This window comes from Salvelinus fontinalis, chromosome 33, assembly GCF_029448725.1.
Source record: "Salvelinus fontinalis isolate EN_2023a chromosome 33, ASM2944872v1, whole genome shotgun sequence".
Taxonomy (NCBI): domain Eukaryota; kingdom Metazoa; phylum Chordata; class Actinopteri; order Salmoniformes; family Salmonidae; genus Salvelinus; species Salvelinus fontinalis.
In genome coordinates this window covers 14613469-14640886 of record NC_074697.1, presented here as the reverse complement: position 1 = coordinate 14640886, position 27418 = coordinate 14613469, and the positions used below count along the sequence as shown (strand labels likewise).

The window sequence follows — 27418 nt, the reverse complement described above, 5'->3', positions numbered from 1 at the left end:
TAGTGCACTTCATAGGGACAGAGAGTTCAAAAGTAGTGCACTTCATAGGGACAGAGAGTTCAAAAGTAGTGCACTTCATAGGGACAGAGAGTTCAAAAGAAGTGCACTTCATAGGGACAGAGAGTTCAAAAGAAGTGCACTTCATAGGGACAGAGAGTTCAAAAGAAGTGCACTTCATAGGGACAGAGAGTTCAAAAGTAGTGCACTTCATAGGGACAGAGAGTTCAAAAGTAGTGCACTTCATAGGGACAGAGAGTTCAAAAGTAGTGCACTTCATAGGGACAGAGAGTTCAAAAGAAGTGTACTTCATAGGGACAGAGAGTTCAAAAGTAGTGCACTTCATAGGGACAGAGAGTTCAAAAGTAGTGCACTTCATAGAGACAGAGAGTTCAAAAGAAGTGCACTTCATAGGGACAGAGAGTACAAAAGTAGTGCACTTCATAGGGACAGAGAGTACAAAAGTAGTGCACTTCATAAGGACAGAGAGTACAAAAGAAGTGCACTTCATAGGGACAGAGAGTTCAAAAGTAGTGCACTTCATAGGGACAGATAGTACAAAAGAAGTGCACTTCATAGGGACAGAGAGTTCAAAAGTAGTGCACTTCATAGGGACAGAGAGTTCAAAAGTAGTGCACTTCACAGGGACAGAGAGTACCTGGCAGGCGTCCACTCCTCCAGTCAGCACCCCAGCACACGTCATCCTGGAGGTGATCTGTCCTCCCATCAGGCGGTTACACACCGTACTGTTGATGATACGGACCTGGGCCTTCTGCAGGATAGATGCACCAGAGCCTAACATACAAGGACACATACCATTAGTTATGTTAGGATAGATGCACCAGAGCCTAACATACAAGGACACATACCATTAGTTATGTTAGGATAGATGCACCAGAGCCTAACATACAAGGACACATACCATTAGTTATGTTAGGATAGATGCACCAGAGCCTAACATACATACAAGGACACATACCATTAGTTATGTTAGGATAGATGCACCAGAGCCTAACATACAAGGACACATACCATTAGTTATGTTAGGATAGATGCACCAGAGCCTAACATACAAGGACACATACCATTAGTTACGTTAGGATAGATGCACCAGAGCCTAACATACAAGGACCCATACCATTAGTTATGTTAGGATAGATGCACCAGAGCCTAACATACAAGGACACATACCATTAGTTATGTTAGGATAGATGCACCAGAGCCTAACATACAAGGACCCATACCATTAGTTATGTTAGGATAGATGCACCAGAGCCTAACATACAAGGACCCATACCATTAGTTATGTTAGGATAGATGCACCAGAGCCTAACATACAAGGACCCATACCATTAGTTATGTTAGGATAGATGCACCAGAGCCTAACATACAAGGACACATACCATTAGTTATGTTAGGATAGATGCACCAGAGCCTAACATACAAGGACACATACCATTAGTTATTATCACGATGCAGGAAGTGGGGAGCATTTTATCAATCTCTAACTGTTCGGGAACATGTTCATGTAACATGTTTTTGTAATCATACGCAGCAGAAAGCTCATTTAAAAACATATTATAACATTACTATTAAATCATTAAAACTACTCGGTAAACAAACAAAAACAACTCAGTAAAACTCGGTAAACAAACAAAAACAACTCAGTAAAACTCGGTAAACAAACAAAAATATTATTCAGTACATTGTTTTCATATACACAATTAGTAACTGAGGCCAATCTACATGACTCACCTCCCTCTCGTGTGGCGCCCCAACCTGTGATCCAGACAGAGTTCCCCTGGGGGAAGGTGTGTTGTGGCGAGGGCAGACAGATGGGTCTGATGTAATCGGAGAAGGTCACGGGGCTGTCGAGCTCCATCAGAGCGATGTCGTTGTCGAAGGTGTAGGCATTGTAGTACGGGTGGGGGATCACCTGACGCAGGTTCCTCTTCTGAACGTTCTTACTGTTCTGCTTCTGGACGTGAAGGCCGAGGTACGCCTCCCATACACCTGGCTGGGAGTACCTGGAGACACACCTGGTTAGGACTGAACACACACACACGCCTCCCATACACCTGGCTGGGAATACCTGGAGACACACACCTGGTTAGGACTGAACACACACGTCTCCCATACACCTGGCTGGGAGTACCTGGAGAGATACACCTGGTTAGGACTGAACACACACACACACACGCCTCCCATACACCTGGCTGGGAATACCTGGAGAGATACACCTGGTTAGGACTGAACACACACACACGCCTCCCATACACCTGGCTGGGAATACCTGGAGACACACACCTGGTTAGGACTGAACACACACACACACACACACACACACACGTCTCCCATACACCTGGCTGGGAGTACCTGGAGAGATACACCTGGTTAGGACTGAACACACACACACGTCTCCCATACACCTGGCTGGGAATACCTGGAGACACACACCTGGTTAGGACTGAACACACACACACGCCTCCCATACACCTGGCTGGGAGTACCTGGAGACACACACCTGGTTAGGACTGAACACACACGCCTCCCATACACCTGGCTGGGAATACCTGGAGAGATACACCTGGTTAGGACTGAACACACACACACGCCTCCCATACACCTGGCTGGGAATACCTGGAGACACACACCTGGTTAGGACTGAACACACACACACACACACACACACACGTCTCCCATACACCTGGCTGGGAATACCTGGAGATATACACCTGGTTAGGACTGAACACACAGACACGTCTCCCATACACCTGGTTAGGACTGAACACACACACACGCCTCCCATACACCTGGCTGGGAATACCTAGAGAGATACACCTGGTTAGGACTGAACACACAGACACGTCTCCCATACACCTGGTTAGGACTGAACACACACACACGCCTCCCATACACCTGGCTGGGAATACCTAGAGACACACACCTGGTTAGGACTGAACACACACACACGCCTCCCATACACCTGGCTGGGAATACCTAGAGACACACACCTGGTTAGGACTGAACACACACACAAGTCTCCCATACACCTGGCTTGGAATACCTGGAGAGATACACCTGGTTAGGACTGAACACACAGACACGTCTCCCATACACCTGGTTAGGACTGAACACACACGTCTCCCATACACCTGGCTGGGAATACCTGGAGACACACACCTGGTTAGGACTGAACACACACACCTCCCATACACCTGGCTGGGAGTACCTGGAGACACACACCTAGTTAGAGAGGCGAATGGCTGGGAAAACACCCAGCCACCACAGGGAGAATCATCCACAAGTACCTGGTCTTGGCGTCATCCTGTACACAGTGAGCAGCAGTAACCAGCCAGCGCTGGCTGATGATGGAAGCGCCACACACGTGCCCGGAGTTCTTAATGTGGAGGCTGACCTGCCACGGGAACTCCCCTTCCTCTGCGTCCTGGCCACCCACGATACGGCTAGTTTTAAACAGGCTCCGCCCACAATCTGAAACAACACAATCAGCATTTAGATAACAGACTCCTATACTGAGACTAATGGACTAGTTAATCACACTAACATTTAGACAGACTCCTATACTGAGACTAATGGACTAGTTAATCACACTAACATTTAGACAGACTCCTATACTGAGACTAATGGACTAGTTAATCACACTAACATTTAGACAGACTCCTATACTGAGACTAATGGACTAGTTAATCACACTAACATTTAGACAGACTCCTATACTGAGACTAATGGACTAGTCAATCACACTAACATTTAGTCAACAACAGACTCCTATACTGAGACTAATGTATTAGTCAATCACACTAACATTTAGACAACAACAGACCCCAATACTGAGACTAATGTATTAGTCAATCACACTAACATTTAGTCAACAACAGACACACCATGGTGTGGTGTGAACCATGGTGTGGTGTGGGTGTGTTGTGTTGTGGGTGTGGTGTGAACCATGGTGTGTTGTGGGTGTGTTGTGGGTGTGGTGTGAACCATGGTGTGTTGTGGGTGTGGTGTGAACCATGGTGTGTTGTGGGTGTGGTATGAACCATGGTGCGTTGTGGGTGTGGTGTGAACCATGGTGTGTTGTGGGTGTGGTGTGAACCATGGTGTCTTGTGGGTGTGGTGTGGGTGCGTTGTGGGTGTGTTGTGAACCATGGTGTGTTGTGGGTGTGTTGTGTAGTGGGTGTGGTGTGAACCATGGTGTGTTGTGGGTGTGTTGTGTAGTGGGTGTGGTGTGAACCATGGTGTGTTGTGGGTGTGGTATGAACCATGGTGCGTTGTGGGTGCGGTGTGAACCATGGTGTGTTGTGGGTGTGGTGTGGGTGTGGTGTGTAGTGGGTGTGGTGTGAACCATGGTGCGTTGTGGGTGTGGTGTGAACCATGGTGTGTTGTGGGTGTGGTGTGAACCATGGTGTGTTGTGGGTGTGTTGTGGGTGTGGTGTGAACCATGGTGTGTTGTGGGTGTGGTGTGAACCATGGTGTGTTGTGGGTGTGTTGTGGGTGTGGTGTGAACCATGGTGTGTTGTGGGTGTGTTGTGGGTGTGGTGTGAACCATGGTGTGTTGTGGGTGTGGTGTGAACCATGGTGTGTTGTGGGTGTGGTGTGAACCATGGTGTGTTGTGGGTGTGGTGTGAACCATGGTGTGTTGTGGGTGTGTTGTGGGTGTGGTGTGAACCATGGTGTGTTGTGGGTGTGGTGTGAACCATGGTGTGTTGTGGGTGTGGTGTGAACCATGGTGTGTTGTGGGTGTGGTGTGAACCATGGTGTGTTGTGGGTGTGGTGTGAACCATGGTGTGTTGTGGGTGTGGTGTGAACCATGGTGTGTTGTGGGTGTGGTGTGAACCACGGTGTGTTGTGGGGACAGAGGGAGTGTCTTACCACAGTTGGCCTCATCTGATTTGTCCTCACAGTCAGGTGTTCCATCACACTCCGGGTTCTCCTTGTTGGTACACTTGTTGTTCTCACACTTATAGGTGGAGTCAGAACACTGCACATTTTCCATGACTGGGGAGAGGAGAGAAATACCACATTCACTTCTAGGTGGAGTCTGAACACTGCACATTTTCCATAACTGGGGAGAGGAGAGAAATACCACATTCACTTCTAGGTGGAGTCAGACCCCACATTCGCCTCTAGGTGGAGTCAGAAACCCAATCGCCTCTAGGTGGAGTCAGAGCCCCCATTCGCCTCTAGGTGGAGTCAGAGCCCCCATTCGCCTCTAGGTGGAGTCAGAACCCCACATTCGCCTCTAGGTGGAGTCAGAACCCCACATTCGCCTCTAGGTGGAGTCAGAACCCCACATTCGCCTCTAGGTGGAGTCAGAACCCCACATTCGCCTCTAGGTGGAGTCAGAACCCCACATTCGCCTCTAGGTGGAGTCAGAACCCCACATTCGCCTCTAGGTGGAGTCAGAACCCCACATTCGCCTCTAGGTGGAGTCAGAACCCCACATTCGCCTCTAGGTGGAGTCAGAACCCCACATTCGCCTCTAGGTGGAGTCAGAACCCCACATTCGCCTCTAGGTGGAGTCAGAACCCCACATTCGCCTCTAGGTGGAGTCAGAACACTGCACATTTTCCATAACTGGGGAGAGGAGAGAAATACCACATTCACTTCTAGGTGGAGTCTGAGCCCCCCCATTCGCCTCTAGGTGGAGTCCGAACCCACATTCTCCTCTAGGTGGAGTCCGAACCCACATTCTCCTCTAGGTGGAGTCAGAACCCCCCATTCTCCTCTAGGTGGAGTCAGAACCCCATATTCGCCTCTAGGTGGAGTCAGAACCCACATTCTCCTCTAGGTGGAGTCAGAACACTGCACATTTTCCATAACTGGGGAGAGGAGAGAAATACCACATTCGCCTCTAGGGGGAGTCCGAGCCCCACATTCGCCTCTAGGGGGAGTCCGAGCCCCACACTCGCCTCTAGGGGGAGTCCGAGCCCCACACGCGCCTCTAGGGGGAGTCCGAGCCCACACGCGCCTCTAGGGGGAGTCCGAGCCCACACGCGCCTCTAGGGGGAGTCCGAGCCCACACGCGCCTCTAGGGGGAGTCCGAGCCCACACGCGCCTCTAGGGGGAGTCCGAGCCCACACGCGCCTCTAGGGGGATTCCGAGCCCACACGCGCCTCTAGGGGGAGTCCGAGCCCACACGCGCCTCTAGGGGGAGTCCGAGCCCACACGCGCCTCTAGGGGGAGTCCGAGCCCACACGCGCCTCTAGGGGGAGTCCGAGCCCACACGCGCCTCTAGGGGGAGTCCGAGCCCACACGCGCCTCTAGGGGGAGTCCGAGCCCACACGCGCCTCTAGGGGGAGTCCGAGCCCACACGCGCCTCTAGGGGGAGTCCGAGCCCACACGCGCCTCTAGGGGGAGTCCGAGCCCACACGCGCCTCTAGGGGGAGTCCGAGCCCACACGCGCCTCTAGGGGGAGTCCGAGCCCACACGCGCCTCTAGGGGGAGTCCGAGCCCCCACGCGCCTCTAGGTGGAGTCCGAGCCCCCACTCGCCTCTAGGTGGAGTCCGAGCCCCCACTCGCCTCTAGGTGGAGTCCGAGCCCCCACTCGCCTCTAGGTGGAGTCCGAGCCCCCACTCGCCTCTAGGTGGAGTCCGAGCCCCCACTCGCCTCTAGGTGGAGTCCGAGCCCCCACTCGCCTCTAGGTGGAGTCCGAGCCCCCATTCGCCTCTAGGTGGAGTCCGAGCCCACATTCGCCTCTGGGTGGAGTCCGAGCCCACATTCGCCTCTGGGTGGAGTCCGAGCCCACATTCGCCTCTGGGTGGAGTCCGAGCCCACATTCGCCTCTGGGTGGAGTCCGAGCCCACATTCGCCTCTGGGTGGAGTCCGAGCCCACATTCGCCTCTGGGTGGAGTCCGAGCCCACATTCGCCTCTGGGTGGAGTCCGAGCCCACATTCGCCTCTGGGTGGAGTCCGAGCCCACATTAACAATCCATCCTCAAATACTAAGACTAATAAGAGTTAGTGTGGAATCCAAATAAAATTAAAATCTGGGTTTATTTGCACAGGATACAGCAGGTGTAAAAACAGTACTTTTAAATGCTTACGAGCTATTCCTCAACAAATGCGGTTATACTACTCCTACTAAAACTGATACGCTCTCAGGCTGCAACCACCTGTAAAAAAATATTTTTGATTGATTGAACTGATGGAGAGAAACGTCTCCTCACTTCGTCCACAGTCGCTCTCGTCTGACCCGTCTCCACAGTCATCCTTCCCGTCACAGCGTTTCTTCTCCGACGCGCACTTCCCGTTCTGACATGTCAGCTCCCCCGCCTTACAAGCACCTGACGAGACATAATAAAAAACATGCTGGAAATACCTTTCAAATCACAACTTCACTTTTTGTACACTGCACCTGAAAGTAATTTAATGCGTGTCCACATGACTGAACTGTGGAAACAGGAAGAGAGTGACTGAACTGTGGAAACAGGAAGAGAGTGACTGAACTGTGGAAACAGGAAGAGAGTGACTGAACTGTGGAATCAGGAAGAGAGTGACTGAACTGTGGAAACAGGGAGAGAGTGACTGAACTGTGGAAACAGGAAGAGAGTGACTGAACTGTGGAAACAGGAAGAGAGTGACTGAACTGTGGAAACAGGAAGAGAGTGACTGAACTGTGGAAACAGGAAGAGAGTGACTGAACTGTGGAAACAGGAAGAGAGTGACTGAACTGTGGAAACAGGAAGAGAGTGACTGAACTGTGGAAACAGGAAGAGAGTGACTGAACTGTGGAAACAGGAAGAGAGTGACTGAACTGTGGAAACAGGAAGAGAGTGACTGAACTGTGGAAACAGGCAGAGAGTGACTGAACTGTGGAAACAGGCAGAGAGTGACTGAACTGTGGAAACAGGCAGAGAGTGACTGAACTGTGGAAACAGGAAGAGAGTGACTGAACTGTGGAAACAGGAAGAGAGTGACTGAACTGTGGAAACAGGAAGAGAGTGACTGAACTGTGGAAACAGGAAGAGAGTGACTGAACTGTGGAAACAGGAAGAGAGTGACTGAACTGTGGAAACAGGAAGAGAGTGACTGAACTGTGGAAACAGGAAGAGAGTGACTGAACTGTGGAAACAGGAAGAGAGTGACTGAACTGTGGAAACAGGAAGAGAGTGACTGAACTGTGGAAACAGGCAGAGAGTGACTGAACTGTGGAAACAGGCAGAGAGTGACTGAACTGGAAACAGGCAGAGAGTGACTGAACTGGAAACAGGCAGAGAGTGACTGAACTGGAAACAGGCAGAGAGTGACTGAACTGGAAACAGGCAGAGAGTGACTGAACTGGAAACAGGAAGAGAGTGACTGAACTGGAAACAGGAAGAGAGTGACCGAACTGGAAACAGGAAGAGAGTGACTGAACTGGAAACAGGCAGAGAGTGACTGAACTGGAAACAGGAAGAGAGTGACTGAACTGGAAACAGGAAGAGAGTGACTGGCTTCTGTTCCATCTGTCAACATGCCTGAGGCGTCAGACTACGGGCCCTGTGAAACATACCACAGTTCTGCTCATCGGTGTCATCTCCGCAGTCGTTCACGCCATCACACTCCCAGAACTGAGGTTTACACAGGCCGTTCTTACAGTTGATCTGAGTGGAATCACACTCTGCGAGCGCACACACACACACACACACACACACACACACACACACACACACACACACACACACACACACACACACACACACACACACACACACACACACACACACACACACACACACACACAGGTTACATTTGTTAAACAACAATCAATCATTAGTATTCATCCCATCTAAGATCCATTACAAAGGTTTCCGCAGACAAAAATCAATAAGTTTGTTAGTACTCACTGCAGTTCATCTCGTCGCTCATATCTCCACAGTCGTTCCAGCCGTCACACTTCAGATCCGTTTTGACACAACGCTGGTTGTTGCACTGAAACTTGTTGGGACAGGCTGGCGATGGAAAGACAGGAGGGGAGGGGGAGGAGTCAGGAGGGGAGAGGGAGGAGTCAGGAGGGGCGGGGGAGAGACAGGAGGGGAGAGGGAGGAGTCAGGAGGGGAGAGGGAGAGACAGGAGGGGAGAGGGAGGAGTCAGGAGGGGAGAGGGAGGAGTCAGGAGGGGCGGGGGAGAGACAGGAGGGGAGAGGGAGGAGTCAGGAGGGGAGAGGGAGGAGTCAGGAGGGGAGAGGGAGGAGTCAGGAGGGGAGAGAAAAAGACAGGAGGGGAGAGGGAGATACAGGAGGGGAGAGACAGGAGGGGAGAGACAGGAGGGGAGAGACAGGAGGGGAGAGACAGGAGGGGAGAGGGAGAGACAGGAGGGGAGATACAGGAGGGGAGAGACAGGAGGGGAGAGACAGGAGGGGAGAGACAGGAGGGGAGAGACAGGAGGGGAGAGACAGGAGGGGAGAGACAGGAGGGGAGAGACAGGAGGGGAGAGACAGGAGGGGAGAGACAGGAGGGGAGAGACAGGAGGGGAGAGACAGGAGGGGAGAGACAGGAGGGGAGAGACAGGAGGGGAGAGACAGGAGGGGAGAGACAGGAGGGGAGAGGGAGAGACAGGAGGGGAGAGGGAGAGACAGGAGGGGAGAGGGAGAGACAGGAGGGGAGAGGGAGAGACAGGAGGGGAGAGGGAGAGACAGGAGGGGAGAGGGAGAGACAGGAGGGGAGAGGGAGAGACAGGAGGGGAGAGGGAGGAGTCAGGAGGGGAGAGGGAGGAGTCAGGAGGGGAGAGGGAGGAGTCAGGAGGGGAGAGGGAGAGACAGGAGGGGAGAGGGAGAGACAGGAGGGGAGAGGGAGAGACAGGAGGGGAGAGGGAGAGACAGGAGGGGAGAGAGAGAGACAGGAGGGGAGAGACAGGAGGGGAGAGGGAGGAGTCAGGAGGGGAGAGGGAGAGACAGGAGGGGAGAGGGAGAGACAGGAGGGGAGAGGGAGAGACAGGAGGGGAGAGGAAAAGACAGGAGGGGAGAGGGAGAGACAGGAGGGGAGAGGGAGGGACAGGAGGGGAGAGGGAGGGACAGGAGGGGAGAGACAGGAGGGGAGAGGGAGGAGTCAGGAGGGGAGAGGGAGAGACAGGAGGGGAGAGACAGGAGGGGAGAGGAAAAGACAGGAGGGGAGAGGGGGGAGTCAGGAGGGGAGAGGGAGGAGTCAGGAGGGGAGAGGAAAAGACAGGAGGGGAGAGGAAAAGACAGGAGGGGAGAGGGAGATACAGGAGGGGAGAGAGAGAGACAGGAGGGGAGATACAGGAGGGGAGAGGGAGAGACAGGAGGGGAGAGGGAGAGACAGGAGGGGAGAGGGAGAGACAGGAGGGGAGAGGGAGAGACAGGAGGGGAGAGGGAGGGACAGATGGGGAGAGACAGGAGGGGAGAGGGAGGAGTCAGGAGGGGAGAGGGAGAGACAAGAGGGGAGAGGGAGAGACAGGAGGGGAGAGGGAGGAGTCAGGAGGGGAGAGGGAGAGACAGGAGGGGAGAGGGAGGAGTCAGGAGGGGAGAGGGAGAGACAGGAGGGGAGAGACAGGAGGGGAGAGACAGGAGGGGAGAGGGAAAGACAGGAGGGGAGAGACAGGAGGGGAGAGGGAGAGACAGGAGGGGAGAGACAGGAGGGGAGAGACAGGAGGGGAGAGACAGGAGGGGAGAGGGAAAGACAGGAGGGGAGAGACAGGAGGGAGTATGACTGGTCAGTTCATTAACACCTCCTCAATATGACTGGTCAGTTCATTAACACCTCCTCAATATGACTGGTCAGTTCATTAACACCTCCTCAATATGACTGGTCAGTTCATTAACTCCTCCCCTCAATATGACTGGTCAGTTCATTAACTCCTCCCCTCAATATGACTGGTCAGTTCATTAACTCCTCCCCTCAATATGACTGGTCAGTTCATTAACACCTCCCCTCAATATGACTGGTCAGTTCATTAACACCTCCTCCTCAATATGACTGGTCAGTTCATTAACACCTCCTCCTCAATATGACTGGTCAGTTCATTAACACCTCCTCCTCAATATGACTGGTCAGTTCATTAAAACCTCCTCCTCAATATGACTGGTCAGTTCATTAACACCTCCTCCTCAATATGACTGGTCAGTTCATTAACACCTCCTCCTCAATATGACTGGTCAGTTCATTAACACCTCCTCCTCAATATGACTGGTCAGTTCATTAACACCTCCTCCTCAATATGACTGGTCAGTTCATTAACTCCTCCTCCTCAATATGACTGGTCAGTTCATTAACACCTCCTCCTCAATATGACTGGTCAGTTCATTAACACCTCCTCCTCAATATGACTGGTCAGTTCATTAACACCTCAATATGACTGGTCAGTTCATTAACACCTCCTCCTCAATATGACTGGTCAGTTCATTAACACCTCCTCAATATGACTGGTCAGTTCATTAACACCTCCCCCAGTATGATTGGTCAGGGACAGGTTGGTGAATGCTCAGGTCATCCCTTGTATTGTACAAATGAGCCGAGTGCTTAATATGCTTTAAAGAACAATCAAGATGTCTACTTACGGTCCGTGGATTCGAAGGTCTCGTACTTGGCGCTGAATCCTCTGTCTACATACGAGGCGTCAGAGAAAAAGACTACCTTCATGGTGTTCGTGTCACTGGTTACTACGGGACTGTTTGGAAGTTCTCCACAATACCTGAGACAGACACGTTACAATAACAGTATACAGCAGGGTGAGGCAATACAGTAGGGGGAGGTGCAGGGTGAGCCAATACAGTAGGGGGAGGTGCAGGGTGAGGCAATACAGTAGGGGGAGGTGCAGGGTGAGCCAATACAGTAGGGGGAGGTGCAGGGTGAGCCAATACAGTAGGGGGAGGTGCAGGGTGAGCCAATACAGTAGGGGGAGGTGCAGGGTGAGGCAATACAGTAGGGGGAGGTGCAGGGTAAGGCAATACAGTAGGGGGAGGTGCAGGGTGAGGTAGTACAGTAGGGGGAGGTGCAGGGTGAGGTAATACAGTAGGGGGAGGTGCAGGGTGAGGTAATACAGTAGGGGGGAGGTGCAGGGGGAGGTAAGACAGTAGGGGGAGGTGCAGGGGGGGGTAATACAGTAGGGGGAGGTGAAGGGTGAGGTAATACAGTAGGGGGAGGTGCAGGGTGAGGCAATACAGTAGGGGGAGGTGAAGGGTTAGTTAATACAGTAGGGGGAGGTGCAGGGTGAGGCAATACAGCAGGGGGAGGTGCAGGGTAAGGCAATACAGTAGGGGGAGGTGCAGGGTGAGGCAATACAGTAGGGGGAGGTGCAGGGTGAGGCAATACAGTAGGGGGAGGTGCAGGGTGAGGCAATACAGTAGGGGGAGGTGCAGGGTGAGGCAATACAGTAGGCGGAGGTGCAGGGTGAGGTAATACAGTAGGGGGAGTTGCAGGGGGAGGCAATACAGTAGGGGGAGGTGTAGGGTGAGGCAATACAGTAGGGGGAGGTGTAGGGTGAGGCAATACAGTAGGGGGAGGTGCAGGGGGGGTAATACAGTAGGGGGAGGTAATACAGTAGGGGGGAGGTGCAGGGTGAGGTAATACAGTAGGGGGGAGGTGCAGGGGGAGGTAATACAGTAGGGGGAGGTAATACAGTAGGGGGAGGTGCAGGGTGAGGTAATACAGTAGGGGGAGGTGCAGGGTGAGGTAATACAGTAGGGGGAGGTGCAGGGTGAGGCAATACAGTAGGGGGAGGTGCAGGGTGAGGCAATACAGTAGGGGGAGGTGCAGGGGGGGTAATACAGTAGGGGGAGGTGCAGGGTGAGGCAATACAGTACGGGGAGGTGCAGGGTGAGGCAATACAGTAGGGGGAGGTGCAGGGTGAGGTAATACAGTAGGGGGAGGTGAAGGGTGAGGTAATACAGTAGGGGGAGGTGCAGGGTGAGGCAATACAGTAGGGGGAGGTGAAGGGTTAGTTAATACAGTAGGGGGAGGTGCAGGTTGAGGCAATACAGCAGGGGGAGGTGCAGGGTAAGGCAATACAGCAGGGGGAGGTGCAGGGTAAGGCAATACAGTAGGGGGAGGTGCAGGGTGAGGTAATACAGTATGGGGAGGTGCAGGGGGGAGGTAATACAGTAGGGGGAGGTAATACAGTAGGGGGAGGTGCAGGGGGAGGTAATACAGTAGGGGGAGGTGAAGGGGGAGGTAATACAGTAGGGGGAGGTGAAGGGTGAGGTAATACAGTAGGGGGAGGTGCAGGGGGAGGTAATACAGTAGGGGGAGGTGCAGGGTGAGGTAATACAGTAGGGGGAGGTGCAGGGGGAGGTAATACATTAGGGGGAGGTGCAGGGGGAGGTAATACAGTAGGGGGAGGTGCAGGGTGAGGTAATACAGTAGGGGGAGGTGCAGGGTGAGGTAATACAGTAGGGGGAGGTGCAGGGTGAGGTAATACAGTAGGGGGAGGTGCAGGGTGAGGTAATACAGTAGGGGGAGGTGCAGGGTGAGGTAATACAGTAGGGGGAGGTGCAGGGTGAGGTAATACATTAGGGGGAGGTGCAGGGTGAGGTAATACAGTAGGGGGAGGTGCAGGGTGAGGTAATACATTAGGGGGAGGTGCAGGGGGAGGTAATACAGTAGGGGGAGCCCCCATATCTCACCTCTTGTTGTTGATCTCTACATAGTCCTTGTTACAGTCCTTAGTGTTCTCCTGACCCAGCTCTGATAACAGGAAGGAACTGAACTTGACCTTCACGGACTTCCCAGCAGGGACCTGGGGGGGGGGGGGGGGTATAGTACAGACAAACATTATACACACTTAGCGTAATACAAAACCTCTATCAGCCAATATCTAAAATCTGAAGGTCTCAATATCTGATAATTAGATGATCAAATAACATTTGTCAAACACTACACTATGCTGTAACCCCAGTATAAACACTATGCTGTAACCCCAGTATAAACACTATGCTGTAACCCCAGTATAAACACTATGCTGTAACCCCAGTATAAACACTACACTATGCTGTAACCCCAGTATAAACACTATGCTGTAACCCCAGTATAAACACTACACTATGCTGTAACCCCAGTATAAACACTATGCTGTAACCCCAGTATAAACACTATGCTGTAACCCCAGTATAAACACTATGCTGTAACCCCAGTATAAACACTATGCTGTAACCCCAGTATAAACACTACGCCGTAACCCCAGTATAAACACTATGCAATAACCGCAGTATAAACACTACACTATGCTGTAACCCCAGTATAAACACTATGCTGTAACCCCAGTATAAACACTATGCTGTAACCCCAGTATAAACACTATGCTGTAACCCCAGTATAAACACTACACTATGCAGTAACCCCAGTATAAACACTATGCTGTAACCCCAGTATAAACACTATGCTGTAACCCCAGTATAAACACTACACTATGCCGTAACCCCAGTATAAACACTACACTATGCTGTAACCCCAGTATAAACACTATGCTGTAACCCCAGTATAAACACTATGCTGTAACCCCAGTATAAACAATATGTCGTAACCCCAGTATAAACACTACACTATGCTGTAACCCCAGTATAAACACTATGCCGTAACCCCAGTATAAACACTACACTATGCTGTAACCCCAGTATAAACACTATGCTGTAACCCCAGTATAAACAATATGTCGTAACCCCAGTATAAACACTACACTATGCCGTAACCCCAGTATAAACACTATGCCGTAACCCCAGTATAAACACTATGCTGTAACCCCAGTATAAACACTATGCCGTAACCCCAGTATAAACACTATGCTGTAACCCCAGTATAAACACTATGCTGTAACCCCAGTATAAACACTATGCCGTAACCCCAGTATAAACACTACACTATGCTGTAACCCCAGTATAAACACTATGCTGTAACCCCAGTATAAACACTATGCTGTAACCCCAGTATAAACACTATGCTGTAACCCCAGTATAAACACTATGCTGTAACCCCAGTATAAACACTATGCTGTAACCCCAGTATAAACACTATGCTGTAACCCCAGTATAAACACTATGCTGTAACCCCAGTATAAACACTATGCTGTAACCCCAGTATAAACACTATGCTGTAACCCCAGTATAAACACTATGCTGTAACCCCAGTATAAACACTATGCTGTAACCCCAGTATAAACACTATGCTGTAACCCCAGTATAAACACTATGCTGTAACCCCAGTATAAACACTATGCTGTAACCCCAGTATAAACACTACACTATGCTGTAACCCCAGTATAAACACTATGCTGTAACCCCAGTATAAACACTACACTATGCTGTAACCCCAGTATAAACACTACACTATGCTGTAACCCCAGTATAAACACTACGCCGTAACCCCAGTATAAACACTATGCTGTAACCCCAGTATAAACACTATGCTGTAACCCCAGTATAAACACTATGCTGTAACCCCAGTATAAACACTATGCTGTAACCCCAGTATAAACACTATGCTGTAACCCCAGTATAAACACTATGCTGTAACCCCAGTATAAACACTATGCAATAACCGCAGTATAAACACTACACTATGCTGTAACCCCAGTATAAACACTACACTATGCCGTAACCCCAGTATAAACACTATGCTGTAACCCCAGTATAAACACTATGCTGTAACCCCAGTATAAACACTACACTATGCCGTAACCCCAGTATAAACACTATGCTGTAACCCCAGTATAAACACTATGCTGTAACCCCAGTATAAACACTATGCTGTAACCCCAGTATAAACACTATGCTGTAACCCCAGTATAAACACTATGCCGTAACCCCAGTATAAACACTACACTATGCTGTAACCCCAGTATAAACACTATGCTGTAACCCCAGTATAAACACTATGCTGTAACCCCAGTATAAACAATATGTCGTAACCCCAGTATAAACACTATGCTGTAACCCCAGTATAAACACTATGCTGTAACCCCAGTATAAACACTATGCTGTAACCCCAGTATAAACACTACACTATGCTGTAACCCCAGTATAAACACTATGCCGTAACCCCAGTATAAACACTATGCTGTAACCCCAGTATAAACACTATGCTGTAACCCCAGTATAAACACTATGCTGTAACCCCAGTATAAACACTATGCTGTAACCCCAGTATAAACACTATGCTGTAACCCCAGTATAAACACTATGCTGTAACCCCAGTATAAACACTATGCTGTAACCCCAGTATAAACACTATGCTGTAACCCCAGTATAAACACTACACTATGCTGTAACCCCAGTATAAACACTACACTATGCTGTAACCCCAGTATAAACACTATGCTGTAACCCCAGTATAAACACTATGCTGTAACCCCAGTATAAACACTATGCTGTAACCCCAGTATAAACACTATGCTGTAACCCCAGTATAAACACTATGCTGTAACCCCAGTATAAACACTATGCTGTAACCCCAGTATAAACACTATGCTGTAACCCCAGTATAAACACTACACTATGCCGTAACCCCAGTATAAACACTATGCTGTAACCCCAGTATAAACACTATGCTGTAACCCCAGTATAAACACTATGCTGTAACCCCAGTATAAACACTATGCTGTAACCCCAGTATAAACACTATGCTGTAACCCCAGTATAAACACTATGCTGTAACCCCAGTATAAACACTATGCTGTAACCCCAGTATAAACACTATGCCGTAACCCCAGTATAAACACTATGCTGTAACCCCAGTATAAACACTATGCCGTAACCCCAGTATAAACACTATGCCGTAACCCCAGTATAAACACTATGCAGTAACCCCAGTATAAACACTTCCTCACCTGTATATTCCATTCACATCTGGTGTTGGGAGCATAGTAGTTGGGGTAGTTTGGGGATGTGAATTCCCCCGTCTCTCCTGACAGCTGGCCACCACATTCCAGCTCTAAAAGGAATCACAGATGATCACATTAAACACAACAGACAAACATTTTAAAATAGTAGATCATGCATGACTGTATGTGAAGGGCCAGACGATTCCTCCTCGTAGTAGTAGTAGGGGAATAGTAGTAGTAGGGTAGTAGTAGTAGTAGGGCAATAGCAGTAGGGTAATAGCAGTAGGGCAATAGTAGTATAGTAGTAGTAGGGCAATAGTAGTAGTAGTAGGGGAATAGTAGTAGTAGGGTAGTAGTAGTAGTAGGGTAATAGTAGCAGGGTAGTAGTAGTAGTAGGGTAATAGTAGTAGGGTAATAGTAGTAGGGTAATAGCAGTAGGGTAATAGCAGTAGGGTAATAGCAGTAGGGCAATAGTAGTAGTAGTAGGGTAATAGTAGTATAGTAGTAGGGTAATAGTAGTATAGTAGTAGTAGTATGGTAATAGTAGTATAGTAGTAGTAGTAGTAGTAGGGTAATAGTAGTATAGTAGTAGTAGTAGTAGTAGGGTAATAGTAGTATAGTAGTAGGGTAATAGTAGTAGTAGGGTACTAGTAGTGTAATAGTAGTAGGGTAATAGTAGTAGTAGGGTAATAGTAGTAGTAGGGTAATAGTAGTAGGGTAATAGTAGTAGGGTAATAGTAGTAGGGTAATAGTAGTAGGGTAATAGTAGTAGGGTAATAGTAGTAGTAGTAGTAGGGTAATAGTAGTAGTAGTAGTAGGGTAGTAGTAGTAGTAGTAGGGTAATAGTAGTAGTAGTAGGGTAATAGTAGTAGTAGTAGGGTAATAGTAGTAGTAGCAGGGTAATAGTAGTAGTAGCAGGGTAATAGTAGTAGTAGTAGTAGTAGGGTAATAGTAGTAGGGTAATAGTAGTATAGTAGTAGGGTAATAGTAGTAGTAGGGTACTAGTAGGGTAATAGTAGTAGGGTAATAGTAGTAGTAGGGTAATAGTAGTAGTAGGGTAATAGTAGTAGTAGGGTAATAGTAGTAGTAGGGTAATAGTAGTAGGGTAATAGTAGTAGGGTAATAGTAGTAGCGTAATAGTAGTAGGGTAATAGTAGTAGGGTAATAGTAGTAGTAGTAGGGTAATAGAGTAGTAGTAGGGTAATAGTAGTAGTAGTAGTAGGGTAGTAGTAGTAGTAGTAGGGTAATAGTAGTAGTAGTAGGGTAATAGTAGTAGTAGTAGGGTAATAGTAGTAGTAGCAGGGTAATAGTAGTAGTAGCAGGGTAATAGTAGTAGTAGTAGTAGTAGGGTAATAGTAGTAGGGTAATAGTAGTATAGTAGTGGTAGTAGGGTAGTAGTATAGTAGTAGTAGGGTAGTAGTATAGTAGTAGTAGGGTAATAGTAGTATAGTAGTAGGGTAATAGTAGTAGTAGTAGGGTAATAGTAGTAGTAGGGTAATAGTAGTAGGGTAATAGTAGTAGGGTAATAGTAGTAGTAGTAGGGTAATAGTAGTAGTAGGGTAATAGTAGTAGGGTAATAGTAGTAGGGTAATAGTAGTAGTAGTAGGGTAATAGTAGTAGTAGTAGGGTAATAGTAGTAGTAGTAGGGTAATAGTAGTAGTAGTAGGGTAATAGTAGTATAGTAGTAGTAGTAGGGTAATAGTAGTAGTAGGGTAATAGTAGTAGTAGGGTAATAGTAGTAGTAGGGTAATAGTAGTAGTAGGGTAATAGTAGTAGTAGGGTAATAGTAGTAGTAGGGTAATAGTAGTAGGGTAAAAGTAGTAGGGTAATAGTAGTAGGGTAATAGTAATAGTAGTAGGGTAATAGAGTAGTAGTAGGGTAATAGTAGTAGTAGGGTAATAGTAGTAGTAGTAGGGTAATAGTAGTAGTAGTAGGGTAATAGTAGTAGGGTAATAGTAGTAGGGTAATAGTAGTAGGGTAATAGTAGTAGGGTAATAGTAGTAGGGTAATAGTAGTAGTAGCAGGGTAATAGTAGTAGTAGTAGGGTAATAGTAGTAGGGTAATAGTAGTAGGGTAATAGTAGTAGGGTAATAGTAGTAGGGTAATAGTAGTAGTAGCAGGGTAATAGTAGTAGTAGTAGGGTAATAGTAGTAGTAGTAGGGTAATAGTAGTATAGTAGTAGTAGGGTAATAGTAGTATAGTAGTAGGGTAATAGTAGTATAGTAGTAGGGTAATAGTAGTAGTAGTAGGGTAATAGTAGTAGTAGTAGGGTAATAGTAGTAGTAGTAGGGTAATAGTAGTATAGTAGTGGTAGTAGGGTAATAGTAGTAGTAGTAGGGTAATAGTAGTAGTAGTAGGGTAATAGTAGTAGGGTAATAGTAGTAGGGTAATAGTAGTAGGGTAATAGTAGTAGGGTAATAGTAGTAGTAGGGTAATAGTAGTAGGGTAATAGTAGTAGTAGTAGGGTAATAGTAGTAGTAGTAGGGTAATAGTAGTATAGTAGTAGTAGGGTAATAGTAGTATAGTAGTAGGGTAATAGTAGTAGTAGTAGGGTAATAGTAGTAGTAGTAGGGTAATAGTAGTAGTAGTAGGGTAATAGTAGTAGTAGTAGGGTAATAGTAGTAGTAGTAGGGTAATAGTAGTAGTAGTAGGGTAATAGTAGTAGTAGTATAGTAGTGGTAGTAGAGTAATAGTAGTATAGTAGTAGTAGTAGGGTAATAGTAGTATAGTAGTAGTAGTAGGGTAATAGTAGTATAGTAGTAGTAGTAGGGTAATAGTAGTAGTAGGGTAATAGTAGTAGGGTAATAGTAGTAGTAGTAGGGTAATAGTAGTAGTAGTAGGGTAATAGTAGTAGTAGGGTAATAGTAGTAGGGTAATAGTAGTAGTAGGGTAATATTAGTAGGGTAATAGTAGTAGTAGTAGTAGGGTAATAGTAGTAGTAGTAGTAGGGTAATAGTAGTAGTAGTAGTAGGGTAATAGTAGTAGTAGTAGTAGGGTAATAGTAGTAGTAGTAGTAGGGTAATAGTAGTAGTAGTAGGGTAATAGTAGTAGTAGTAGGGTAATAGTAGTAGTAGTAGGGTAATAGTAGTAGTAGTAGGGTAATAGTAGTAGTAGTAGGGTAATAGTAGTAGTAGTAGGGTAATAGTAGTAGTAGTAGGGTAATAGTAGTATAGTAGTAGGGTAATAGTAGTAGGGTAATAGTAGTATAGTAGTAGGGTAATAGTAGTAGGGTAATAGTAGTATAGTAGTAGGGTAATAGTAGTAGGGTAATAGTAGTATAGTAGTAGTAGTATAGTAGTAGTAGTAGGGTAATAGTAGTATAGTAGTAGTAGTAGGGTAATAGTAGTATAGTAGTAGTAGTAGGGCAATAGTAGTATAGTAGTAGTAGTAGGGTAATAGTAGTATAGTAGTAGTAGTAGGGTAATGGTAGTATAGTAGTAGTAGTAGTAGGGTAATAGTAGTATAGTAGTAGTAGTAGGGTAATAGTAGTATAGTAGTAGTAGTAGGGTAATAGTAGTATAGTAGTAGTAGTAGGGTAATAGTAGTATAGTAGTAGTAGTAGGGTAATAGTAGTATAGTAGTAGTAGTAGGGTAATAGTAGTATAGTAGTAGTAGTAGGGTAATAGTAGTATAGTAGTAGTAGTAGGGTAATAGTAGTATAGTAGTAGTAGTAGGGTAATAGTAGCATAGTAGTAGTAGTAGGGTAATAGTAGTATAGTAGTAGTAGTAGGGTAATAGTAGTATAGTAGTAGTAGTAGGGTAATAGTAGTATAGTAGTAGTAGTAGGGTGGTAGTAGTATAGTAGTAGTAGTAGGGTGGTAGTAGTATAGTAGTAGTAGTAGGGTGGTAGTAGTATAGTAGTAGTAGTAGGGTAATAGTAGTATAGTAGTAGTAGTAGGGTAATAGTAGTATAGTAGTAGTAGTAGGGTAATAGTAGTATAGTAGTAGTAGTAGGGTAATCGTAGTATAGTAGTAGTAGTAGTAGGGTAATAGTAGTATAGTAGTAGTAGTAGGGTAATAGTAGTATAGTAGTAGTAGTAGTAGTAGGGTAATAGTAGTAGTAGGGTACTAGTAGTATAGTAGTAGTAGTAGGGTAATAGTAGTATAGTAGTAGTAGTAGTAGGGTAATAGTAGTAGTAGGGTAATAGTAGTAGTAGGGTAATAGTAGTAGTAGGGTAATAGTAGTAGGGTAATAGTAGTAGTAGTAGTAGGGTAATAGTAGTAGAGTAATAGTAGTAGGGTAATAGTAGTAGAGTAATAGTAGTAGGGTAATAGTAGTAGTAGTAGGGTAATAGTAGTAGGGTAACAGTAGTAGTAGTAGGGTAACAGTAGTAGTAGTAGGGTAATAGTAGTAGTAGTAGTAGGGTAATAGTAGTAGTAGTAGTAGGGTAATAGTAGTAGTAGTAGTAGGGTAATAGTAGTAGTAGTAGTAGGGTAATAGTAGTAGTAGTAGTAGGGTAATAGTAGTAGTAGTAGTAGGGTAATAGTAGTAGTAGTAGTAGGGTAATAGTAGTAGTAGTAGTAGGGTAATAGTAGTAGTAGTAGTAGGGTAATAGTAGTAGTAGTAGTAGGGTAATAGTAGTAGTAGTAGGGTAATAGTAGTTGGGTAATAGTAGTAGTAGTCGTAGGGTAATAGTAGTAGTAGTAGTAGTAGGGTAATAGTAGTAGGGTAATAGTAGTAGGGTAATAGTAGTAGTAGTAGTATGGTAATAGTAGTATTAGTAGTAGGGTAATAGTAGTAGTAGGGTAATAGTAGTAGTAATAGTAGTAGTAGGGTAATAGTAGTAGGGTAATAGTAGTAGTAGTAGGGTAATAGTAGTAGTAGGGTAATAGTAGTAGTAGTAGGGTAATAGTAGTAGGGTAATAGTAGTAGGGTAATAGTAGTAGTAGAAGGGTAATAGTAGTAGTAGTAGTAGTAGGGTAATAGTAGTAGTAGTAGTAGGGTAATAGTAATAGTAGTAATAGGGTAGTAGTAGTAGTAGTAATAGGGTAGTAGTAGTAGTAGTAGTAGTAATAGGGTAGTAGTAGTAGTAGTAGTAGTAGTAGTAGTAGTACTAGTACGAGGGCAGTAGTAGTACTAGTAGTACTAGTAGTAGTAGTAGGTGTTATAGTACCTTTGCTGTTCCGAGGGACCTGAGAGACTTGGGCTCTGAGTCCTGGGTAGTTATTTTCCTTATTAGTAACCAAGGTTACCAGCATCACGTTTCGGGAGGACTGGAAGGTCAGGGGGGAGCTGGGAGAGTGGTAGCCACAAATCCTGACAGAGAGAAGAATCTTAAAATAAAATGTGATGTATTTTGCGATTGTTGACATAAGCATCAATCAAATGCTCACTGCGCTCTGATGTCCTTATTCGGGTACAAGAAGAAACTATTCCTGTGTTGACGCTCGATTCTGAGAGGCCCTGCACATTTCACATGTGTTACTATGCCTTCAAAAACCTTTTCCTGTGTAATGCTACATCTGACCACTAGAGGGCTAAAACACTGGGCTAGGGAGAGGCTTATATTTCACACACACACACAAAACCTTTGGATTGAATTTAAACTCATCTAAACTGAAGAGAAGTGCTCAGGGACTGTATTTGTCTAAATAAAATAAACTAGTCATTCTGTGGTATTAGAAGAAAAAAAGGTCCAACTCATTTAACAGAACGTAAACTAGTTATACATCTATCAGTGGTCATCATTATGACAACAGACTGTTATAGCAGGTCTTCTGACCAGCCTGTTATAGCAGGTCTCCTGACCAGCCTGTTATAGCGGGTCTCCTGACCAGCCTGTTATAGCAGGCCTCCTGACCAGCCTGTTATAGCGGGTCTCCTGACCAGCCTGTTATAGTGGGTCTCCTGACCAGCCTGTTATAGCAGGTCTCCTGACCAGCCTGTTATAGCAGGTCTCCTGACCAGCCTGTTATAGCAGGTCCCCTGACCAGGTCTCCTGACCAGCCTGTTATAGCGGGTCCCCTGACCAGCCTGTTATAGCGGGTCTCCTGACCAGCCTGTTATAGCGGGTCTCCTGACCAGCCTGTTATAGCGGGTCTCCTGACCAGCCTGTTATAGCGGGTCTCCTGACCAGCCTGTTATAGCGGGTCTCCTGACCAGCCTGTTATAGCGGGTCTCCTGACCAGCCTGTTATAGCAGGTCTCCTGACCAGCCTGTTATAGCAGGTCCCCTGACCAGGTCTCCTGACCAGCCTGTTATAGCGGGTCCCCTAATCAGCCTGTTATAGCGGGTCCCCTGACAGAAGGCTGTTATAGCGGGTCTCCTGACCAGCCTGTTATAGCGGGTCCCCTGACAGAAGGCTGTTATAGCAGGTCTCCTGACCAGCCTGTTATAGCAAGTCCCCTGACCAGCCTGTTATAGCAGGTCTCCTAACCCAAGGCTGTTATAGCAGGTCTCCTGACCCAAGGCTGTTATAGCAGGTCCCCTGACCCAAGGCTGTTATAGCAGGTCCCCTGACCAGCCTGTTATAGCAGGTCCCCTGACCAGCCTGTTATAGCAGGTCTCCTGACCCAAGGCTGTTATAGCAGGTCTCCTAACCCAAGGCTGTTATAGCAGGTCTCCTGACCCAAGGCTGGTATAGCAGGTCCCCTAACCCAAGGCTGTTATTGCAGGTCTCCTGACCAGCCTGTTATAGCAGGTCTCCTAACCCAAGGCTGTTATAGCAGGTCTCCTAACCCAAGGCTGTTATAGCAGGTCTCCTAACCCAAGGCTGTTATAGCAGGTCTCCTAACCCAAGCCTGTTATAGCAGGTCCCCTGACCCAAGGCTGTTATAGCAGGTCCCCTAACCCAAGGCTGTTATAGCAGGTCCCCTAACCCAAGGCTGTTATAGCAGGTCTCCTAACCCAAGGCTGTTATAGCAGGTCTCCTAACCCAAGCATGTTATAGCAGGTCCCCTGACCCAAGGCTGTTATAGCAGGTCCCCTAACCCAAGGCTGTTATAGCAGGTCCCCTAACCCAAGGCTGTTATAGCAGGTCCCCTAACCCAAGGCTGTTATAGCAGGTCTCCTAACCCAAGGCTGTTATAGCAGGTCCCCTGACCCAAGGCTGTTATAGCAGGTCCCCTAACCCAAGGCTGTTATAGCAGGTCCCCTAACCCAAGCCTGTTATAGCAGGTCCCCTGACCCAAGGCTGTTATAGCAGGTCCCCTAACCCAAGGCTGTTATAGCAGGTCCCCTAACCCAAGGCTGTTATAGCAGGTCCCCTAACCCAAGGCTGTTATAGCAGGTCTCCTGACCCAAGGCTGTTATAGCAGGTCTCCTGACCCAAGGCTGTTATAGCAGGTCTCCTAACCCAAGGCTGTTATAGCAGGTCTCCTGACCCAAGGCTGTTATAGCAGGTCTCCTGACCCAAGGCTGTTATAGCAGGTCTCCTAACCCAAGGCTGTTATAGCAGGTCTCCTAACCCAAGGCTGTTATAGCAGGTCCCCTAACCCAAGCCTGTTATAGCAGGTCCCCTAACCCAAGGCTGTTATAGCAGGTCCCCTAACCCAAGCCTGTTATAGCAGGTCTCCTGACCCAAGGCTGTTATAGCAGGTCTCCTAACCCAAGGCTGTTATAGCAGGTCTCCTAACCCAAGGCTGTTATAGCAGGTCTCCTAACCCAAGGCTGTTATAGCAGGTCTCCTAACCCAAGGCTGTTATAGCAGGTCTCCTGACCCAAGGCTGTTATAGCAGGTCCCCTAACCCAAGGCTGTTATAGCAGGTCTCCTAACCCAAGGCTGTTATAGCAGGTCTCCTGACCCAAGGCTGTTATAGCAGGTCCCCTAACCCAGCCTGTTATAGCAGGTCCCCTAACCCAGCCTGTTATAGCAGGTCTCCTGACCCAAGGCTGTTATAGCAGGTCCCCTAACCCAGCCTGTTATAGCAGGTCCCCTAACCCAAGGCTGTTATAGCAGGTCTCCTAACCCAAGGCTGTTTTAGCAGGTCTCCTGACCCAAGGCTGTTATAGCAGGTCCCCTGACCCAAGGCTGTTATAGCAGGTCCCCTAACCCAAGGCTGTTATAGCAGGTCTCCTGACCCAAGGCTGTTATAGCAGGTCCCCTAACCCAAGGCTGTTATAGCAGGTCTCCTGACCCAAGGCTGTTATAGCAGGTCCCCTAACCTAGCAGGTCCCCTGACCAGCCTGTTATAGCAGGTCTCCTGACCCAAGGCTGTTATAGCAGGTCCCCTAACCCAAGGCTGTTATAGCAGGTCCCCTAACCCAAGGCTGTTATAGCAGGTCCCCTAACCCAAGGCTGTTATAGCAGGTCTCCTGACCCAAGGCTGTTATAGCAGGTCTCCTGACCCAAGGCTGTTATAGCAGGTCCCCTAACCCAAGGCTGTTATAGCAGGTCTCCTGACCCAAGCCTGTTATAGCAGGTCTCCTAACCCAAGGCTGTTATAGCAGGTCCCCTGACCCAAGGCTGTTATAGCAGGTCCCCTGACCCAAGGCTGTTATAGCAGGTCCCCTGACCCAAGGCTGTTATAGCAGGTCCCCTAACCTAGCAGGTCCCCTGACCAGCCTGTTATAGCAGGTCTCCTGACCCAAGGCTGTTATAGCAGGTCCCCTAACCCAAGGCTGTTATAGCAGGTCTTCTGACCCAAGGCTGTTATAGCAGGTCTCCTGACCCAAGGCTGTTATAGCAGGTCTCCTAACCCAAGGCTGTTATAGCAGGTCCCCTGACCCAAGCCTGTTATAGCAGGTCCCCTGACCCAAGGCTGTTATAGCAGGTCTCCTGACCCAAGGCTGTTATAGCAGGTCCCCTAACCCAAGGCTGTTATAGCAGGTCTCCTGACCAGCCTGTTATAGCAGGTCTCCTGACCCAAGGCTGTTATAGCAGGTCCCCTAACCCAAGGCTGTTATAGCAGGTCCCCTTACCTAGCAGGTCCCCTAACCCAAGGCTGTTATAGCAGGTCTCCTAACCCAAGGCTGTTATAGCAGGTCTCCTAACCCAAGGCTGTTATAGCAGGTCTCCTGACCCAAGGCTGTTATAGCAGGTCTCCTGACCCAAGGCTGTTATAGCAGGTCTCCTAACCCAAGGCTGTTATAGCAGGTCTCCTAACCCAAGGGTGTTATAGCAGGTCTCCTAACCCAAGGCTGTTATCGCAGGTCTCCTAACCCAAGCCTGTTATAGCAGATCCCCTAACCCAAGGCTGTTATAGCAGGTCTCCTAACCCAAGGCTGTTATAGCAGGTCTCCTAACCCAAGGCTGTTATAGCAGGTCTCCTAACCCAAGGCTGTTATAGCAGGTCTCCTAACCCAAGGCTGTTATAGCAGGTCTCCTAACCCAAGGCTGTTATAGCAGGTCCCCTGACCAGCCTGTTATAGCAGGTCCCCTAACCCAAGGCTGTTATAGCAGGTCTCCTAACCCAAGGCTGTTATAGCAGGTCTCCTAACCCAAGGCTGTTATAGCAGGTCTCCTATCCCAAGGCTGTTATAGCAGGTCCCCTAACCCAAGACTGTTATAGCAGGTCCCCTAACCCAAGACTGTTATAGCAGGTCCCCTAACCCAAGGCTGTTATAGCAGGTCCCCTAACCCAAGGCTGTTATAGCAGGTCCCCTGACCAGCCTGTTATAGCAGGTCTCCTGACCCAAGGCTGTTATAGCAGGTCTCCTGACCCAAGGCTGTTATAGCAGGTCTCCTAACCCAAGGCTGTTATAGCAGGTCTCCTAACCCAAGGCTGTTATAGCAGGTCTCCTAACCCAAGGCTGTTATAGCAGGTCTCCTAACCCAAGGCTGTTATATTAGGTCTCCTAACCCAAGGCTGTTATAGCAGGTCTCCTAACCCAAGCCTGTTATAGCAGGTCTCCTAACCCAAGCCTGTTATAGCAGGTCCCCTAACCCAAGGCTGTTATAGCAGGTCCCCTAACCCAAGGCTGTTATAGCAGGTCTCCTGACCAGCCTGTTATAGCAGGTCCCCTAACCCAAGGCTGTTATAGCAGGTCTCCTAACCCAAGGCTGTTATAGCAGGTCTCCTAACCCAAGGCTGTTATAGCAGGTCCCCTAACCCAAGGCTGTTATAGCAGGTCCCCTAACCCAAGGCTGTTATAGCAGGTCCCCTGACCAGCCTTTTATAGCAGGTCCCCTGACCAGCCTGTTATAGCGGGTCTCCTGACCCAAGGGTGTTATAGCGGGTCTCCTGACCCAAGGCTGTTATAGCGGGTCTCCTAACCCAAGGCTGTTATAGCGGGTCTCCTAACCCAAGGCTGTTATAGCAGGTCCCCTAACCCAAGGCTGTTATAGCGTGTCCCCTAACCCGAGGCTGTTATAGCAGGTCTCCTAACCAGCCTGTTATAGCAGGTCTCCTAACCTAGCAGGTCCCCTGACCAGCCTGTTATAGCAGGTCTCCTGACCCAAGGCTGTTATAGCGGGTCTCCTAACCCAAGGCTGTTATAGCAGGTCCCCTAACCCAAGGATGTTATAGCAGGTCCCCTAACCCAAGGCTGTTATAGCGGGTCCCCTAACCCAAGGCTGTTATAGCGGGTCTCCTAACCCAAGGCTGTTATAGCAGGTCCCCTAACCCAAGGCTGTTATAGCAGGTCCCCTAACCCAAGGCTGTTATAGCAGGTCTCCTAACCCAAGGCTGTTATAGCAGGTCCCCTGACCCAAGGCTGTTATAGCGGGTCTCCTAACCCAAGGCTGTTATAGCGGGTCTCCTAACCCAA

The 27418-nt window shown here is 48.0% G+C and overlaps 1 protein-coding gene across 2 annotated transcripts in view; it reads right to left on the bottom strand.

Moving 5' to 3' along the window:
• Positions 1 to 27418, bottom strand: part of st14a (ST14 transmembrane serine protease matriptase a) — a 79933-nt gene that overhangs the window by 3636 nt on the left and 48879 nt on the right. The window contains exons 7-17 of one of the 2 annotated variants that reach the window (XM_055895155.1): positions 21885 to 22027; positions 16777 to 16880; positions 13583 to 13695; positions 11519 to 11652; positions 8850 to 8954; positions 8516 to 8623; positions 7191 to 7307; positions 4894 to 5019; positions 3309 to 3492; positions 1753 to 2024; positions 656 to 792 (exon numbers count right to left, since the gene is read on the bottom strand). In XM_055895155.1, the coding sequence (XP_055751130.1) occupies positions 656 to 792; positions 1753 to 2024; positions 3309 to 3492; positions 4894 to 5019; positions 7191 to 7307; positions 8516 to 8623; positions 8850 to 8954; positions 11519 to 11652; positions 13583 to 13695; positions 16777 to 16880; positions 21885 to 22027 (1543 nt within the window). Of the gene's footprint in view, positions 1 to 655; positions 793 to 1752; positions 2025 to 2795; positions 3167 to 3308; positions 3493 to 4893; positions 5020 to 7190; positions 7308 to 8515; positions 8624 to 8849; positions 8955 to 11518; positions 11653 to 13582; positions 13696 to 16776; positions 16881 to 21884; positions 22028 to 27418 lie in introns of those variants that run through there. The other variant, XM_055895156.1, reaches the window with a different exon arrangement.